At 35.0% G+C, this 20,852-nt stretch overlaps 1 protein-coding gene across 1 annotated transcript in view; it reads left to right on the top strand.

The window, feature by feature from the left end:
• The window catches only part of DPYD (dihydropyrimidine dehydrogenase), an 875,642-nt gene that overhangs the window by 390,434 nt on the left and 464,356 nt on the right, over positions 1-20,852 (top strand). The window contains 1 exon segment of the mRNA XM_017850609.1: positions 11,479-11,663. Coding sequence (XP_017706098.1) covers positions 11,479-11,663 — 185 coding nt within the window.

Genomic DNA, 20,852 nt, shown 5'->3' on the forward strand with positions numbered 1-20,852 from the left:
ATACTGTTGCCAAATGAACTTTACATCACCCGTCTCATCACATTACTCTCATACTTTGGAATCTAAAACTGTTCTTCCCTGATGGTGGGATTAAAACCAAATGCTTCAATTTAATTTTGACATCCTTCTAATCTGCCCTCCTACATACTTGTGGGATGTTACTTCCCATTCTTTCATTCTGTATTTATTATATGTGTTTTGTATTAATTATACAAGATTCTTTTAGGTTCTCTAAAGTTCACAAAAATAAGTACATTGTCCCCGTCTGCAGGAGCTTGCAGTCTAATAAAGGAGGAAAGATGCATGCAAATGAAGTTACCTTTTGGTAGAAAGTGACTCAGGAGAAACAGATAAATTGCTGGTGTAACATACAGGGTAGAGAGATGATGCCCAGCAGCAAGAATTAAAAGGTTTTATGGAGGCAGTGACATTTGTAATAGTTGAGGATTGGGTAGGAATTAGGAGAACAGAGACAGGGATTGAAAGCACATTCCAGTTATAGTTAAACAGGCTGGATAAGTACATGGGGGAGTTTCTTTGTCTAGATTATAAGGTATATAAGAAATAATAGAGTAAAGGTGGAAAAACATATCATTGCTAATTCATGAAATGTTTTTAGTGTTTAGCTATTTGAATTTTATTCCAGAATTGTGGTCCTGGAAATCTAAAGAGGCATGTAGATTAAATATGTTTCCTACATACACATAGGGACCATGTAGTTAAATATGCTTCTCCTTTTTGATTCTTGCTCTTCTATTTCACTCTGTATATCTTATATATTCTAAAGTATACTGACAGTACCACTGCAGGGTGCTTTATTTATATTTTAACCCAAAGATCCAGCACAGTCCTTAACTCAATAAATATTCACCAAATGGATGAATGAGTGAAGAGATGAATAAATGGTTGAATGAAAAGAATGAAGTGACTTATTCTAAATGTCTGCACTGAAAATTAACAGTAAGGTCAAACGCATATGAAAGTGTTGTATTTGTGAGGTGTCTTGAAGGCCAGCCAGCCCTCCTTCTGTTGAGGGAAATGGTCAGACGCTGGACGTTTTCACTTTGCATTGAGAATGGTTTCCTAAGACTGGTCATCCTGCTTCTACTCTCACTTCCATATAATCCTACTAGAATGAGCTTCTAAACAGATATTATTTAGTTTCATATTTTTGTTCTAAACCCACCAATGCTGTCCTATTTTATTGTGATAGACTTCTTACCACAGTTTATAACACGCTCATTGGTTTGGCCCCTATTTCTCAGACTTCTTCTCTTGTCTTCCTTGCTTTCCTTAACCCACGTAAAACCTTCCTTCAACTCCTCATGTGCTATAACTGCATCTCATCCTTAATACCCTTGCCACCTTTCCCGCTTCTTGGAATAATCTGCCTCTACGTCATAACGTGACTGGTTTATTCTTATGCTTTATGTTTTGGCTCTGATGCCATCTCATCAGAGGCACTCTCTGACCCTTCATAATTGCTATGATCTAAAGCACCCCTTCTGCTTCTCACCTCCCTTATCTTATACTAGTCTCTTTCATGTAACCCTATTCATAACCATTTTCACTATCATATAGTTCACTTACTTATTTACTTTTCATTTTTTGTCTTCTACCAGATGAAATTTACAACACACAAGGATGGGTCTCTTATCACAGTGCCTACACCAGGATTTAATACATGAGGGATCAAAAAAGTTTTTTTTTTTTTTTTTTTTTTTTTTTTGCTAATTGAATGAATGAAGGCAAGGTAATGACTTGCTTTTTTTCCTATTAAAAATTACCAAACCCCTAGGAAGAATAGCCTGTATACACAGTCTTATGTCTTTGCCAGATACTTTATCCTTAACCCCTTTCAGAATTCTGTATTTTGCCTTTACCATTTAACTCCAAGAGTCACCTTTTTATGGTTCATTGACCTCCAGGTCATCAATCTATTTACCTACATTATATTTCTTTTGTATTTGATATTTGTTGAAATTACCTCTTTACTTGGCTTGTTTGGCTCAGATATATTTTAATTCTCATGTAACTCCGAGGAATCATTCTCTAGCTTTAGTTCAGGTTATGCTTGCTGACACTTTAAAAATAAGTGGGTGATTCTGTTTTCACCTGTTTTTGTATTCTTTCTTTGGCAACTTTACCCAGACTTCTGATTGATTTAATCCCAAGGTACAGTGCCCTCATCTGAGGTCTAGGTGTGTATCTCCAAATGCTTCTGTGGATTTTTCAGGCATTTTCCAACTACATATGTAGTTGATTTCTAGTGAGGTTTAAATCCTAAGGGTGTGACCTTGGTAACTTATCTCAATCTCACATTACTCAACTATAAAATTGAGATATACCTATTTTGTGAGGATTCAAAGAGATGGTATATACAATGCGTAGCCCAGAATGAGCTACATGCTGATGAAAGCACTCAATAAATGTTTTCCATTACTCTCAGTTTTATCCCTGTTAGATACGGCCTTTGCCAATGTTGATATTTCTTGAGTACATGATAATACAGCTAGTTCTCTATATAAAGAAACTATACTTTTGAATTGCACATTTACTTATGTACTAAAATTGTTTAAACAAAATTCTACTGTGTGTTTTAAGTTTGCATTGAGTGTGCCTACTGACGATTGACAAGGAAAAAAAAAGCTGTAAGATGGATATCAAAAAATAACATTAATGAGCTGCTAAAGCTAAAATTACAGGAACTTATGAAATTGGTTAAACATAAAAACCATTAAACTGTTTACTGAAGCTTCACAGATATACTGCAGCTAATGAGCATTTCTGCTATTTAAATAAGCCCAAATTGAACACACATTACATGGATACATAATTAGTCATGGCAGTCAGACACACATAGACTTACTTTTAAAGCTCTATTTAGGGAATCTTTTCCATTTGATTTATTTTGTTAATTAAAATATTTTTCAGTGTTCACTTATATTTTCATAATATTATTTTCACAAGTATAATTTACTGCTGGTTTCCTATTTGTTTTATTTTCCACTAAATGTAGCAAATGGGGATTTTATATGAAACATTTTTCTTAACCCCTTTCAGTAATTGTTTATATCATTTGATGACATAATTCATCATTTAAAATTTTGTTCACTGAGAAGTATACATAAAATTTTCAATACCCTTTCTATTTTTTCACTGTATCATAATTATCAAGAAATATTAAGCACCCAAATGTGCAGAGAATTATAATGATTATGGTCCAAACCAGATTAAAGGATGATCTATTCCTTCAAGGAGTTTGCAGTCTTAAATAGATGGTATCATTGAATATAAATAAGCAAATCAAAGTACAGCATCTGGGGATCCAACAGAGAATTTGAAAACAATTCCTATATACTTAACTTCAAGGAGGAGATCTCTTCCAGGTTAAATGAAATCCAATGTTCAAGGAGTTCAGTGTCTTAGAATTATTTCAGAGAAATAAGCAAATCAAGGTGAAGTGCTTGGACTGTTTTAATTCTGAATTGGTTTGTTGGTCAGTTTAGGAAATGGAAATGAAATTCCCAATAGAATACAAATAACACAAAAGGAGTTGCTATAGGCTATTATTGACATCTATCTTTTCCATTCAACTCAGGGAGCGTAAGTTTATCCTGAACAGGGTGAGGGAGAATATCAGATCTGTACTTTACCCTGCCTGAATTCTACCAGCATATTCAAACTGAAAATTATCTAACCATAGCAGTCGGGAAACTAAATAGTTAAATCGATCAAAAGACATTCAGTATGTGCCCATTCTTTCTCACTGTAGAAACACTTTTTCTCCACACAATGAACTGACTCTCTAATTGTGAAAATAAGACCTAGAAGAAAAATAACTAACACAGAATAATATGAGTGCTAAATAAATAGAACGGACAAACACTACATTTTTAGACCAAAAAACATATATTAGATTCCGCTTATATGCCAATTATATGCTAGATGCTGGGGAAGTAGCTGACCTAAATATATCATCTGAACTTAGGAGTAGCAGAGGTAAAACAAATAATTGAAATAAAGTCACATAGTGCCTAGTGTAACAGAAAATCGTTAGTGGTTAATTCACCAGAAAGGCGGCGGGGTGGGGGGGAAGATTTCATTGGAAAGGATGCTCTCAAGGCTGAATCTGTGAAGCTAGCCAAGACTAGAATTCTTTGCTATTCCTATCTTCATTTTAGTTACTCCCATGATCCCCAGTGCTGAATTTTAAGAGACTGTAGTGAGTCTATTTATTCTGACTTTCTCTTGCCCCTGCACCCAAAGTCAGAAGCAGCAGGACTTTGGAGACAGAAATAATTGGATTCAGATACTGCCTCTGCTACCTCTTGGCTTTATTGAGGATGATAATATCCACCTTCAAGGGTTCTTTTGTGATCTAATAAGATATTCTATGGAAATATCCAGCAGTGTGCCTGCCATGTACTAGAGATCCATAAGTGCTGATTGATTATTTTTTCTAACATTGTTCTTTAGTTGACAGTGACGTTAATGGAATGTAAGAAGTAACTAGGATAAAATTTTCATTGGATGGATTGGCACAACATGTTAACTGACTGAATGTTGAGATATTTGAAAACAAGATTCAAGGATTATACTAAGATTTGTAAGTTCTATTTTTAGTTTTGAAGAAGGGAATTGGGGCCTGATGCGATGGCTCATGCCTGTAATTCCAGCACCTCGGGAGGCTGAGGCTGGCATATCACTTGAGGTCAGGAGTGGTACTGGCCAACCTGGTAAAACCCCGTCTCTACTGAAAATACAAAAATTAGCTGAGCGTGGTGGCAAGCACCTGTAATCCCAGCTACTTGGCAGACTGAGGCACAAGAATCACTTGAACCTGGGAGGTAGAGGTTGCAATGAGCGGAGGTCATGCCACTGCACTATAGACTGGGCAACAGAGCAAGACTCCTTCTCAAAAAAAAGAAAGAAAGAAAGAAAGAAAGAAAGAAAGAAAGAAAGAAAGAAAGAAAAGAAAGAAAGAAAAGAAAAAAAGGGAATAGGAAAAAGCAATCATGATGATTAAAAACTCATTGTGAGGACAGGTGGAAAAGCAGAAAGTATGATGTCATGGAAGCAAAGCTAAAAGACTTTCATGAGGAGGAAGTGGTTATCTGTTGAATTTTGCTGAGAAATCAAGGAACACAAGAGGGAGGAACATTAGGTGCCTGTCCAACTTGGCCTTTGCATGACCCTGAGACTAAGGACCTCCTTAAATTTTGTTATTTGGCTGCCTCACTCACCTCACCCTATTTCAGGCACTGAAGCGAGATGATCACTGAGAAGAATCACTGAACTTGGCAACCTGGAACCAATTAATCATCTCAGTGAAAAAAGTTTCAGTGAAGCTTTGGAGGCAAATGCAGATCTGGAATGGTTTTAAATTGGGAGGTACTACTGTACATGTATGTACCTACATATGGGAAACCTCTAATTTGCAGAGAGTGGCTGCTAATGGAGAAGAGAGTGGATATAGCATATGGGGGCAAAATTCCTACCCGGTAAGAGGAGAGGATTCTTAGGCCCATGTGGAGAGACTGGTTTCTGATAGGAGGGAGAATTCCTTGGTGGTATTAAAAAGGAAGAGAGAGAGTAAATGTATAGATCCAGTAGGTTTGTAGTTTTGCTGATGGGAAGACAAGAGAATTCCCATGTGATAGCTTTTATATTCTCTGTGAAATGTGGGACAAGGTCTTCTCCTGACATTGGGGCAAGAGAAAGGAGTCAGGTCTGTAGAAGGTTTGAGGAGTGAAGCAGAGGTAAGACTGGTGCTCACAATGAGTAGAGCAGGTGAAAAAGTAAGGTCACCAATAATAAATCATGTGAACTGAGTTTTGGATGCAATGATTTGGAAGGGACATTAGAGCATTAAGTTATAATCTTAAACAGGCATCCAGAAGTTCCAGAAAAAAAGGAAGAGCTCAAGGGAGAGTTTGAGGCCATCTTTATAGAGATGAAATTGAAGGCCCTAAATGACTATGATTTCTGACAGAGAAAGTGCAGTGGACTGAATATTTGAGAGCTGAGAAGAGGAAAATGAAGAGGTGAGGAAGGGCTAGAGCCCAAGAAGAACCGTTTAAAGGTAAGCAGAGCCAGGGTAGAAGAGCATTCTGCAAATCAGAGAAGGAGATCAAATTAATGTCATTCAACTGTTAGATGCTACAGAAAGGCAAAAGGGCTGAAGACTAAGGTCACAGAATTTGGTGACCGTGGAGACCATACTTTCATTTGAGGAATAATTTGGTGGTTAGACAAGTAAGCAGTCCAAGTATATGACTGAGAAATTGGGTAAAGGAAGATATAAGGATGTCAGTGAAAAAAGATAACCATGTCAAAAACAAAGTTTTTTTTAAATAGGAGAGGAGAGGAGAAAATGACAAATACAATCTACTAAAAAGAGTAAGAGACAGTATTTGAGGACCTGGAGGAGCAGGAAGGTGCAGAATCAAGGTTACCTTTTGAGAGACTGGCAGAAGGAAAACGATGAATCTTCATTGTGGAGAGCATACTGATTAAAGTACTGAGAGGTGGAAGGGAGATGTGAAGACAGAGCTCAAGCCATCCAGACTTGATATTCTTAGTTGGAGGCATTCTCTGGTTCTGGCCCTTCCTTACCCCAGGTTATTCTATTTAAACAGAACTCTGATATCCTGGCCTTGTAATTAGAATTTATTTGATCTTGCTGAGATTTTGCTTTCAGCACTGAATTACTGAGATTACTGCCTCAGCTCGTCTTTTAGTTTCATTGTGCTTTGGTCCTACTCAGTAATAGGTTATGTAAAAATTAAACAACAAGGACATAGGTGAATTCATCTATGTTTTCAAGGTATCATTTTATTGTAAGTGTTGAAAGTTTTTATTCTCCCCATTGTTTTATAGCACACCAAACTCTCCAAAGAATACTAATAATCCTTTTTCATTACGATATCTGTTGTATTGTTTTATTGTGTATGGAGAATTAATTTATATTTGTGTACTAAAATATAACATTCTTGACATCTTTTTATAAACACTGAGAAATATACTTGTCATATGCTTGTGGGTTTCTCTTTTACATATATGACAGCACAGCTACATCAGTTTAATTGACCTTGGCAATCTGCATCTGCCAGTGACGTGTCCCTGAGGGACGGTTTCTGCAATTTTAAGCTGTGGCTTATTGAAGAACTTGTGTGTCACAATACCATTAAGTCTGTATAAAAAATCATTTCATGCATAACATTAAATTGACTAAAAGTTCCAATTTCAAAACCATTTCTTGTTATAAAGCTACCTCAGAGTGTCTTTGTTTTTTAAATAAGCTCATTTGAACATAGTAGTAATTAAAGTAGAAATTAACATAAATCTTGAATGTTTGGTATGAATTAAGGACGTTTTCATTCTTTATAAAGACTGCATAAAATTCCAGGCACCATATCATTTAACAAATTTCTCTCCCAATTGAAGAATAATATAGACTGTGAATAAGCATGTTTTGGGATTCTTTTCAAGTTCTTTTCTGTTCAACTATGGAGCTCCTGGGACATATGCCACAGTATCCATCAAGAAGCAATCTCATGGAAATCTGTGAGAAAACTGTGCATGAACATAACAGAAAATCCCCCTCCCCATTTTATAAACAAAAAAGGAATAATACAATCCTTCTATTAATATTCATTTAACACTTCAGAGGAAATGGCAAGCAGTTATTTGGTTTGCAAATGTAAATATACATTTTTCATCCACTTATGCTTTCACTCCTTCCAAGCTGGGTAAAGACAGAACAGAAGATTTGCTTCTGAGATTTATTTTTATTGTATTCCAAGTTAAATGTATCAGCAGAGATGTAAAAGAGCTGTGGGGAGTTCATAGAAGAACAGTTACGATGAGGATGATAGTCTTCTTCATAAGGAGCAACTAAATAAATGAATTCCTTTCTGGGAAATTATGAATAACATGCATGTGGATTTTTTCACTGAATCCTTGATTTTAGTTCTAAGCTTAAAAAATGATTAAATAATTAAAATAATCGCTATATTTTAAAAGAATTGTTGAAATTAGGAAAAGTATTTAGTTCCATAATCAGATTTAACAAAGTTTCAGTAAATTCATATATAGTACGAATCATATATGAATATTAAGTTTGCTTAAATAGAGTCTACTCTATGTACAAGGAAATGATCCTAACCATTTGATGTTCAGTCATTCTTGGTCATACAGTCATTCTTGGTGCTTGTGATACAGTCATTCTTGGTGCTTAGTGCTACTTAAAGAAAACATTTCTGACCTGCTGTAGCATTGCTTATATTTATAAAAGTTGTCCATGTTCTACTTTCTTAGTGATCTTTTTGTAGATATTTGATGAGCCAAATATTGGGCATTAAAATATATACAGATGATCTCTATTTTGATTGATGTTAGTAACCTCATTACCAGCTGTGTGATCTCTTGGATTTTCTTTTTATTTCTTGAATGAAATTAGGAACATGTTAAACTTGAAGGTCTCCAAAATAAGCAGGAGGAAATTTGGTAGTTAATTTTCAAAAGGAGGCCGAGATGATTTTAATAAGAAAGAAGATCCTTTCTCGATTTTAGAATAGAATATCAAAGAATTGTTTGATTTTTAATGAGATTAGCTGGATATTACAAATGATAAAATAAAACAGTTGATATTCAGGTTTAAGACTTCAAAGGATAAATATATATTGAGGAAAGAAAGCTTAATTTTAGAAGTATCCATGAGTATTATGAATGTTTAGGGACACATAATAACACAATGCATATACAATAGAAATGCCCGTGAACAGAAGAATGCTTTTAAATTCACAAATAAATGCCCCTAGGGTGGCTTATGATGTTGGTGCTAAATATTTTAAGAAATGCAAAATTACTTATTAAACTCAGAGTAACATTTCCTGACTACTTATTAACCGAGTTTGTGACAGGTGGATTGTTAAAGTGAATTGTTCTATGTACATTTTTTGCATCCTAAAATATGGTAAAGCACATTCTTCAAGAACTTCAATTTGTGAAGCATTTATTCAGCACCTCCTGTGTACAATTCACTGTGCTCAAGTGAAGATTCAAATGTTATGAGGCGTGAAGCTTATACAATTTGAGAGCTCTTCTTTAAGAAAAGGAAAATTTAGAGATTTGAAATTAGGCACAGGGCTTTGAAAGAGTCCCATGCAAGTGAGGGACCCTACTTAAGCTTCAGTAACTTCACGATAAAGTTATCCCTTCACATCTATGGGGGCTTGGTTCCAGGATCCCCCATGGATACCAAAATCCATCTATGCTCTCAAGTCTGTTACAGAAAATGGTGTATTATTTGCATATAATCTACATATATCCTCCCATATACTTTAAATCATCTTTGGATTACTTATGGTATATTTAATACAATGTAAATGCTGTATATATAGTTGATATACTATATTGTTTAGGGAATAATGGAAAGAAAAAAGTATGTACATGTTCAGTACAGACATAAACATTCTATTTTTTTCCCAAATATTTTCAATGCACAGTGGATTGAATCCACAGATGTGAACCCATAGATACAGAGGGCCGACTGTAAACATATCTTTGACTCTAATTGATGTTGTGGGACTCAGAGATAACTAAGGAATTATTCCTATCCTGCTCAAGCTTAGAGTGAAATCTGTACTTTAAATAAAAAAAAAAAAAAACTTTGATCTCCTAGTGATAAAATTTTGAATTTCTAATCTTTTTAATAATTATCTTTATTTCATATCTCTTGTAGGCCAAAGTTTTGGAAACATAAGGTCATTTCTGATAGAACAGAATTCATTTTTACCCCTTGCTGCTATTTATAAAGCTCATTACATACATCATTCAATGATGGTGTGTTACAGTTGCCATTATTAAAATAGGTTGAATTGATGAGTCAGACTCACTATTGACTTTCTTGCAACTCAAGTAACTGTCAACAGATGATAGTGATGATCTGTTATGCAATGGGGAACAAATGATAAAGGTCTCTTTTCGTGTGACCTTTAAAAACATTAGAAAAATTTCCTCAAAATGCCATTCTGCTTTGAAAGTAATTGCATGAATATTTAATTTTCCTCTCAATGAAAGATGAAAAAACAAATAGAAACAGTAGAAGATTTTAAAATGAAAACCTGAGTATGATATCATTGACCCATCTACTCATTCATTCATTCATCCATCAATCCAATTGAGTGTCCTCTGCTCCAAGAACTGTAGTGTGCTCTGTGAAACAGAGGCAAGCAGTGTGGACACATTTCTGTTCTCAGGGAACCTGTGGTCTTGTGAGAAAAACACAATCAACAGTAATCCCTCAATAATTTTCTACAACTCTAACATTCTTTAAATAGAAAGCTACAAATATATACCAATGTTTATTTCTTTTTTTTTTTTTCTCTATTTTACTCAGAAGAAACTGGTTTTAGGTGTCAAAATAACATTTTTTATATTTGGCTATTTTGCCTTATACTTGATTCATAAATCATTTCAACAACTAACTTTTCTCTTCCAAAATCTACCAAGCTCTCCTCGTTTACTTTAAGTTGTGATTAAATTTTCTCTTTTGAGTTGGAGTAAAGAATAAGGCCCTTAGTCTGAGATGCTTTGCTTAAAAATTATGACATCATTACCTGGAGAGAACATTTTATCCTAAACACTGGCTTAACTCTTGTTCAATCCTTTCTCTAAATTGCATCCATTGATCTCTTCCAAATGCCAGGATTATGCTTTCAAAATATTCATTAGATATTTTTCTTAAAGAAGCACAACCTCATTCCTCTTCCATGACTCTTTTAAATTCAATGGAATGCAGCATATTTAGCAAATAATTGCGAAACTACTTTACAGAGCAACTTCCACAAGGAATTAATGTTAATGTTTGCATTTGTTGCTTTCAACAAAACAAAGCAGAAATTGCTGGCTAAATGTAACTATATACTAGATCTATTAAATTGCTTAATCATACGTGCAAATAATATAATGAAAATGTTAAATATTTTGTCTCATTTTGCTTTATAAAATGTTTTGTTGTAAAAGGGAGATTAGCTATTGACCCGAATTCATGATGTAACTTTCAAAAGTGACACACATGAACAAGTTTGGGATGATATGAGTAGTAACAGATCTGTAAAAATGATGGCTATGAATAAAGTTTTAGAAAATGTATTTTGTATGTATTTAAAAGGTTGTACTTTCCTTCTTTATAGATCCATACTTCGTAGACCTAAATGTCTGCTCTGAAACATTGACCAAATCTGTAGTCTTGAATTCCTGCATGTGAGGTGTAAAGTTAAGTCAGCGCACTTCAAATGTGTCGTTAATGCCAATGTTTGGTTAGCTTTTCAGTTTTACAGTTTACTAAAAACTGTTGTTTGAATCCCTGGAATAATAATTAAACCATAATTTTTCTTAATTTTAAAATTATTGTTTTGGAATTGTCTGTTGATTAGTCATTGTCTATTGTTTTTCACTTTTTTTTTCCAGTAAAAGAAGCCTTGAGCCCTATAAAATTTAACAGATGGGGTCTCCCAGAAGTAGATCCAGAAACTATGCAAACTAGTGAACCATGGGTATTTGCAGGTGGCGATGTCGTCGGTTTGGCTAACACTACAGTGGAATCAGTGAATGATGGAAAACAAGCTTCTTGGTACATTCACAAATATATACAGGTAGGCATTTTTCATCATTTCCACTTAATTCTTTTCCAATGGATAAATACTTCATTTATTTTTGATACTTATCTATAAGAGCATTTCTGTATGGCATATAAAATATGTCACATACGTACGTACTTGGATAAAAATTTTAAAATGTAGACTAGGTAGTAGAACTGTTTAGTTGAAAATCAGGCCAGGTGTGCCACCTAACGCCTATAATCCTAACAATTTAGGAGGCTGAGGCGGGAGGATGCTTGAACCCAGGAGTTCAAGATCAGCCTGGGTAACATAGTAAGATCCCATCTCTACAAAAAATAAAAAAGTTAGATGGGCATGGTGGCATATGCCTGTGGTCCCAGCTTCTTGGGAAGCTGAGGTGGGAGGATCACTTGAGCCCAGGAGGTCAAAGTTGCAGTAAGCCATGATCGTGCCACTTGCACTTCAACAACAACAGAGATAGACCTTGTCTCAAAAAAAAATAGAAAAAATTTGTTATGCATTCCTACCATTTGAGTACTGTGAAGTTATTAGTCCTGTTGTGTTCAAAATATTTATTATTGCCTTAAATACATAGATCATACACTTATCAAATCTGATGGTATACAATATTATAGGACATACACTAGAATCTACATTAATTATAATCTTACATAGTCCAAAAATAGTTTGATCTGTTCATTTGGACCCGATAAGGTCCTATCTGTTTTTCAAACTCTATGCACCTAAATGGAAAGAAGACAAACATTTGATGAATTTCAGTTGCAATTCTTATTTTTTTAATTTTATTTAATTATTTACTTATTTTTTTTATTTTTATTTTTTGAGACAGAGTCTCGCTCTAATGCCCAGGCTGGAGTGCAGTGGCATGATCTTGGCTCACTGCAGCCTCTGCCTCCTGGGTTCAAGCAATTCTTGTGCCTCAGCCCCCAAGTAGCTGGGACCAAACGTGCATGCCACCACACCCGGCTAGTTTTTGTATTTTTAGTAGAGATGGGGTTTCACTACGTTGGCCAAGCTGGTCTCAAACTCCTGACCTCAGGTGATCCGCCCACCTCAGCCTCCCAAAGTGCTGGGATTATAGACATGAGCCACCATGCCCACCCTTCAGTTGTAATTTTTAAAAACAATTTAGTTTTGTGATGAAATACAGAATGTGAAATGATGAGATGTGAAGTTGAGCATACTTTGCCACAGTGACTGTGGTCTTGAGGAAGAAAGGTGTAACTGTCAGATCTCAGTAGCTTCAGTAGCTTACTTTCTGACTAAATGCTTTGTGTTCTTTTTGTTCTATGATTTCATTAAATGTAGATACAGTTACCTCATTTATGTAAAATGTTCCTGGAAATTTTGCTCTTGTTAATAAAATTTTTATTCTTTCTTTCCTATTCAGGGAAGACTGCTCACACGATGCCTTTTTACCACTCTTGTTTTGGTTCTCTTGTTTGTTTCCCACATGCTAACAAAATTCACTTTATCTTTAATGCTTTCTTTAATTTATTCCTCTTTTCTATGACCATTTTGTCTATTCTAGTTGTCCTTCTCATGTTTGTGTAACTAATGCAGGACGTACTTATTTGCTAGGTAGGGCCTGGACTTGACACTGATTATATCATCTTTTAAAAGTTTGATTCACCTGCCTACTTCCACCTCCTCCTTGGAATCTTTGAGTAGTGTGGGGCTTGGATGGAGAAAAAATAATAATAAAAAAAAACAATTATTTTACCTCCATGTAATGGCAAATAGGAAATTTGAATGGAAATCTGATGTATAGAGAAAGGAGAGAAACAGAACTTTAGGTATAATGAAGAAAATATGCATGTGCTTTAAAAACACATATTGCTAGGAATGATAGTGTTTGAAATATAAAATAAAAGTTGTGCCATGTAAGAGTTTTGGATTTGGTTGAAGGATTCAGACTTGTCAAACTAAGTGTTGAATTACATTTTAAAATGGAGTAGAGACGGAAGGTAGGTAAAAATCTCTGTCAAGTAAAATCAGCATTTCCACCTTCCTGCCAGGGTGTTGGATGCAAAGTGCTAAGCAGCGATAAGGCTAACAAGGTACATATAGACAAAGTGGGATTTTTCTCTCTCCACATTGTCATTAACTTAGTTCTGGTCTCTATCACCTCTCTTGAAATTGCCTCCACTTTCTCTCCTGTCAAATCCAATACCCCTACACTGCAGCCAGAGTCATCTTTCTCGAGTATCAGTTGAATCCTAATTTAATCCTAAGTGGCATGATCATGGGGGTTATAAACCCTTTAAATGAGATCAGAAAAAAAAATGGCAATGACTTTTCCTCACACTCAAGGTAAAGGCCAAACTTCTTAGCTTTGAGATGCTGATTTGAATGTCCCCAGGTATACCGGAGATTTCTCCTGAATCCGGGCCTTTCCCCAATTCCACCCATTTCCCTCTGGTTGAGTCCTACTTGTCCTTCAGGGTTGGCTTCCTCCTCCTCGTCCAGAGAGTTTGTGACATGAACTTCCTGTGTGCTGCTTGTTTGAAACCTACTTACTGGTCTGTCTCTTTGCAAGCCAGGAACCATGTTTATGTATTGCTGTATTCTCAAAATATTTATCTATTAAATAGAAAAAATATGCAGAAATCATTTATCTTCAATACACTTAAGGAGGAGTCAAGAAAACTAATGAGTTTGTTATACGATAAGTTCATTAGCACTATAATATTGTTTTCTCACAAATGTAGCATTTGTTAAGAAAAATGTCTGTAATGTTTGCAGTATGTTTCACAGCTCAGGCTTATGACATTTTGTCTTATATTTTACATTAGTTTATTTGGGGAAAAATGTAACACTAGATAGCTTATTTTAAAATATAATTTTTATAAACAGATTATAGTATTAATCCTTGCAATTGGGTGTTTAGAAATTCTTTGTAATATGCTTTTTCAGATAAATGTGATTATTTGAAGGCATCCATGTTGGGAGAAAGCGAAGGTAATTTCTCTTGAGGAGAGCTTCACTTAAATTTCATTAGTTAATTTGCTCAATTACCACTTATTAAGTAATAGCTGTTGGGCCCAATACTTGACTTTGGTAGAGTACCAAAATGCATAAAAAAGAGCAGTATAATATAGTGGTTATAAATTTGGGCTCTGAACTACAGAGAAGACATCAGATGCAGTTCCAACACTTTCAAATCATGTTGTCTTGGACAGGTTACTTCAGCACTCCAGGGTATGGGGTGAATAAGCAATTATAAATTATTATTATTACTTATAATAATAATTATAGCTGCTGTCCTCTTGGTTCTTAGAGAAGATTATGAGAGAAAGTATGGAAAGCTCTTGGTATAGACCAAACTTTGTGACTATTTGCTGTGTATACCATTGTTGTGGGTTATTAGAAATCATTCACCTTGGATTGTTAAAATGAGATCAGAAAAAAAATGACAAATAGGAAATTTGAATAGAAATCTGATGCATAGAGTCTTAACAGATGAGTATTGAACTAGGATACTTTAGATAATTACAAAAGCATTTTATTTAGCCATTAATTTATTCATCCACATACACCCGTCAATCCCAGTCATCCATGCATGAATTCATTCATTCATTCATTCATTCAAAAAATATATTTTAAAAAGTAGTGGATATAAAAGATAGCCCCAAATATTAGATTTAAATTTGCAATTAAGAATCCTATTGTCTAGTAAAGAAGTGAGTTGTGTAATGCAAGCCTAATACAGCATATTTAACACAATAATAAAAAACATAAAGTTACAGAGGTAACCTGGAAGAGACAATGACTGAATCCATCTGAATGTGGATATTAGGATGTGGAATCAGCAAGGGCATCACAAACAACAAGGTACAAATTTTAAAAGAATAAGAAAAAGTAGAATAATTCTGAGTAATTAGACTTGCTGAGGTTTAAAGAAGGCTGCTGGATAAGTTTTTATGTGTTGCCCACTCCACAAGGGGTACCCAGACCAGGGTACAAGCTGGCTGAAATTCAGACCAAGCTCCACTAACTAAACAATAAAACCTTTTGTTGTGCTGCTTCTATACCCAGGAAGGAGTTCCTTCCTCGATTTTTCACAAAGATGTTCTTTGCTTGCTCCGTAAGTTCTGCACTGTGCAGGCGCTCCTTTTATTTCATCAAAAAGCACAGGGGGGACTAATGGAAGCTCTGAATATAGAGATTATATAGGAAAAATGAGCTAAAGGTCAGTAATTATACAAGGGCTAGACTGCCTAGCCAGGATTTTAATTTGGAGTAGGTAGAGTGTGGTAGGAATTGTTTACCTATAGAAGTGATAGTGTCAGATCTGGTATTAATGTGAAGAAAAGTATTTTCCAGTTTGTCAGAATTTCCCTTTTTAAGTGTCATTATGTTATAATATTAAATTTACTCTTTTTAAATTACTTGTACTAATAAATAATTCAATATGACTTCACCTTAATTGTTTATAATGTGATATTAGTGGAGTCCAGACATATTTATTTTCTTCTACCAAATGAATAGAATTACTGAATATGAAGGGTAATTTTGACAGTGTACCTAAAGAAAGAATTTATAACCGAAAGAATGACTATAGCGAAATGAATTCCTTAATTAGTTTAATTCCTTAATTTCTCTTTTCCTGTGAAACCAAAATTAATAATTTGTTGGTTAATTAGAAAAAGTTAAAATGGGAAATTGTAAAAGGGTCTATGCATACATTAACCTCATCATTTTATTTTATTTTTTATTACATGAGAAGCACATGACCAAAGCTTATAATTTTAATTAAAGCATATAGATATTTTCTCATTTTCCTTTTTCTTTTAACAAAATCCAGGGCCAAGATATTTTTAAATAAAATAACCAGAGGTTTATTATGCATCTTGCCTAAATCTATCTATAACATATTGTCTACCATTTTCATTTTTAAAAGTTGTACAAGACCTTCAAGAATCATACAATGCAGTTTTCCAGATTTTTATGTTTGTCCTGCAGTCATTTCAATTATTTGACCAACACCTAATTTGACAGCAGTACTTTTAAGTAACTCATTTTTATCATATTCTTTAAGAACTTTCAACTTAGTTTTCGTAGAATCAACCTTCTTTCTTTTTGCAGCCATATAACTAATTAATGGTTGTTTATTTACATTTATAACCAACAGAAACAGGGCGAGAAACATACAACTGACTCTTGATATGTAGACAACTCAACTAGTAAAAGCAGCACGTTCGTAGTGTACAGGGGTGTCCTACTGGTTGTAAAGAATCATCTTTACATCTTTTGTGTCTCATAGGGAGGAAAACAAGGGAAAGGAATAGTCCAGTAAATCTGTCAGATGCAACCAGCTTGGTTAAGAGAGCACGTAGGGGACCTCAGTTTCTTCATTACAAAAGCACCAAATAGAAGGCTGACTTAATATCCAATGTTATTAATTTATAAAAACACATGGTGATATTGTGAAATTTTGGTCTTTACCCTGTTCCCTGGCATACAACTCCTAAAATCTTTGGAATCTCCAAAGTGATGAGTGAGTGTGTGTGTGTGTGTGTGTGTGTGTGTGTGTATGCTAATGAGTTGACTGATGGCTGACAGCCCATAGGTAGCTACAGGATAGGGGCTGGTAACCAGAAGGACTGAGGCAGGATTAGGATTGGAACTTTCAGCCGAGCTCCCCAACCACCAGGGAGAGGAGAGAGACTGAAGGTTAAGTTAATTGGCAGTGGCCAATGATCTAATCAATCATGCCTATGTAATGAACTTTCCATAAAAACCCAAAAGGACTAGGTTCTGAGAACTTGCCAATAGCCAAATATGGGTGACGGGGGTACTTCCAGGAAAGTTAACTAGAACGCTTCCATGTGCCAAGAAGGTGGCACAACCCAGCTCCACAGGTACAGAAGAGTCTGCACTGGGGGCACTTTCAGACCTTGTCCTATGTGTCTCTTCATCTGACTGTTGTGTTTGTATCCTTTAAAATACTCTTTGTAATAAACTAGTGAAAGTTTGGTTTTTGTTTTTTCCCCTGAGTTCTGTAAGCTGCTCTAACCAGTTAATCTAACCCAAAGAGGGAGTTTGGGGAACCCCAGTTTATAACTGGTTGGTCAGCATCACAGGTGAAATAACCTGGGGCTTGCGATTGGCATTTGAAGTAGTAAGGGGTAGTTTTGGGGACTGAGCTCTCAACCTATAGGAACTGGTGCTATCATCAGGTAGATAGTGTCAGAATTGAGCCAAATTAGAAGACTTTCAGCTTGTGTCCACTACAGAATTGATTGCTTGCTTGCCGGTAGGGAGAAATTCCCACACACCTGGTGTCAGAAGCGTGTTGTGAGAGTTTAGTAGAGAAACTGAGTTTGTTTTATCCACTCACACAGCGTTCAGAAGGCAGAGCACTTACTTTATTCTAGTATTAGCATATAAACAGATTTGGTTGCAAAAGTGGAGAGAAAAGACTATATGGATATCTCATCATGTTATGTCCTGCCACTGAGAGAAAACTTAGAGATAGAACACAAACTAAATTATTCTAAATTATAATCCCAGATCAGAAGCTCATTGTCCCTGCAGTAGTCATGATACTCCTGAGAAGGAGCTCTTATAAACATGGAATATTTTGTCAAATAAAGTTGATCTATATAGAAATTATAATCACAAAACTCACTGGTTTGATATATCATTAGAGTTATTTTTGCCATGTCATTATTCTTTTGTTAAGAATTGTTTTCAATTCACTATATTTTAGATGCAAACCACAGTATTTATTACCAGTAGTGGAAGGGAATAACTAAATTTACATGTTGCTGCCTCAAAAGCAGTTGTAGTAGAAATACGTATATTGAGAGACAAAAAATAAGAGTTATTAGTAGAAAGATAAATACGAATCAGCAGGTAGAGGGAGAAATCCAAATAAAATAATTTGTATAGAGCATCATTTTAAATATAGGTAAGAAATGAAAAGGAAAAGGTCTGTTTTCTTCCAGGTAGGATTCATTCCATGAAAATCAAAATTTAAGGGAAAAAATGCAAAGTGTAAGGAAGGAGGCATCGGGGCATTAAATTTTTTAAAAATTTGAGTACGCATTTCTAAGTGCCTTCAGGAGTCACTGCCTACTTAGTTACGTACAGAATAATTGCAGTTGGATAGTTACAGAATATTGTTTATTGGCAGCCAGCATTTGAAGTCAACTTTCAACAACAATAAAAAAAAACAACAAAAAGTTAATTTTTTCATTGGTTGGCTTAGCTTTAATATTTCTACTACTGTATATACATGATTTTGCCTAAATACGTGTTCCTAAATATTATTCTTCTGTTTTCTTCAGCAAACTTTATCCTTATTAAAATATGCTGTATTCCTGTAGTAAGTATCCATGTTAAGGTGTTTGAAAATGTTTTGACTGTTTCATGTAGGAATCTATATTATGTCTTCCAATTTGTCAGCCCCCTTCTGAAACTAACTTGTGAGGCAGAATTATTTTAGAATAGATACACAAGATACACACAAATATTCTGGAACGATACTGAATCTAAAATACATTCCTTAACCCTGGAAGCTCATGAAGCACAAGCATCTTCAGTTTCTTTCTCTGCAGGGTTTTTTCAGCTTCATGGTAGCTTGTGTGATAGCGTATTGAAAGTTATATTGAAGTTCTTTAACAGTTACTGTGATTCCGCTCAGGTGCATGTAGTATATGGGTATATTTTGAAATAGGTGTTTATTAGGCTTATCAAAACTATCATAGATGTCTTGCCTTGGTGACCTACTTTTCTACTGCTTACGATTTTTTTCTGTGGGTATTTTCTTCTGGCTCGACTGAGGCACAAAAAAAATCACTAGTGGTTGAGGGAACTAAGTATCTCAGGGGATTGGTAATGAGATACAGAGCCTTTAACCTCTTGGTCACTAGTTCAAATCTGCCCCAGGTCAAGAGTGACAGAAAGTCATTACCATCTGATGGCAGTTCAATAGGCTCTGTGAAACGAATTTGTGATTTCAAGACCTAGTGGAGACAAATTCATGCCATAGACCTGCAGTAGAGTGAGTACAAATGGTAGCTGTGATTTTAGTTCGAAGAGAAATGAGAAGTCCAGTCATTGCTAGATATTCCATCTTCTTTCTGTGAGCTGAGCTTCCTTTGGTGGATTTGTTAATGGAATGGCATGAGAAAACTAGGTTTATGCGGTGATTTGGGGCCAAGAGGTGCACATCCATAGGAATCTTTGTCTGTCATTGTTGCTAATGAGGTACAATTCAGCATCACTAAATTGACTTTTTTTTTTTTTTTTTTTTTTTGAGACATAATTTCGCTCTTGTTGCTCAGGCTGGAGTGCAGTGGCACAATCTTGGCTCACTGCAATCTCCGCCTCCCGGGTTCAAGTGATTCTCCTGCCTCAGCCTCTTCAGTAGCTGGGATTACAGGCGTGCACCACCATGCCCAGCTAGTTTTGTTGATCAGGCTGGTCTCGAACTTTTAAAAAGTGATTTTAGACTCAGATGATATTGAATTCAAGATTGAAAGTTACATCATTCATGTCTCCCATTTCTTCAATGCCCTCCATGTATATTTTTTAAAGGTTTCATTTTCCTTTTTAATCATAATATTAATTTCATCTAATTTGGACATATGACTGAACATTTAGGGAAGCCTGTTCATTCTTGTTTAATCTTTCACTGAAAAATAACTTAGTTAACAAACAAGAACAGACCAATATAAAGACAATTAAAGATATGGAATTCCAAATGAGTACCATGCAAAAAGATCATGTGATAAAAATCTAATTGAATTGTGTGCCATTCATATCAAGTAAATGATAATTTTTTACCTTCTTTATTTTTGGTTGCTTAGTGGAAATTTGTCTTTCTTGGGTCTTTAATAACTGTCATTTATAACAATTTCTGATTTGGAGACATTGGAAAGGAATTATCTTTCTGAAGAGGAAAAAAGACATGTTTTATACCTGAAAATTTATAAGATGACAGCATTTTAATAATGGCATATTAACTATTTTATTTTATGTTGAGGTCAGTGATTTTCAAAATGAATCCACAATGCTGGATTGTAAGAATTTTAAAGCTACCTTGAATAATGCTTATGATATGGGAAAAAATGTAAAGAATGATAATAACTCTGCCTCATGTTAAAGATTTCTGCTCTGGACAAAGATGAACAGTTGTTGAAAATATGACAATCAGGGATTTTAGAAAACAAACTTACAAGAACTTCTCTG

Source organism: Rhinopithecus bieti, unplaced genomic scaffold (assembly GCF_001698545.2).
Source record: "Rhinopithecus bieti isolate Rb0 unplaced genomic scaffold, ASM169854v2 scaffold_1887, whole genome shotgun sequence".
Lineage (NCBI taxonomy): Eukaryota > Metazoa > Chordata > Mammalia > Primates > Cercopithecidae > Rhinopithecus > Rhinopithecus bieti.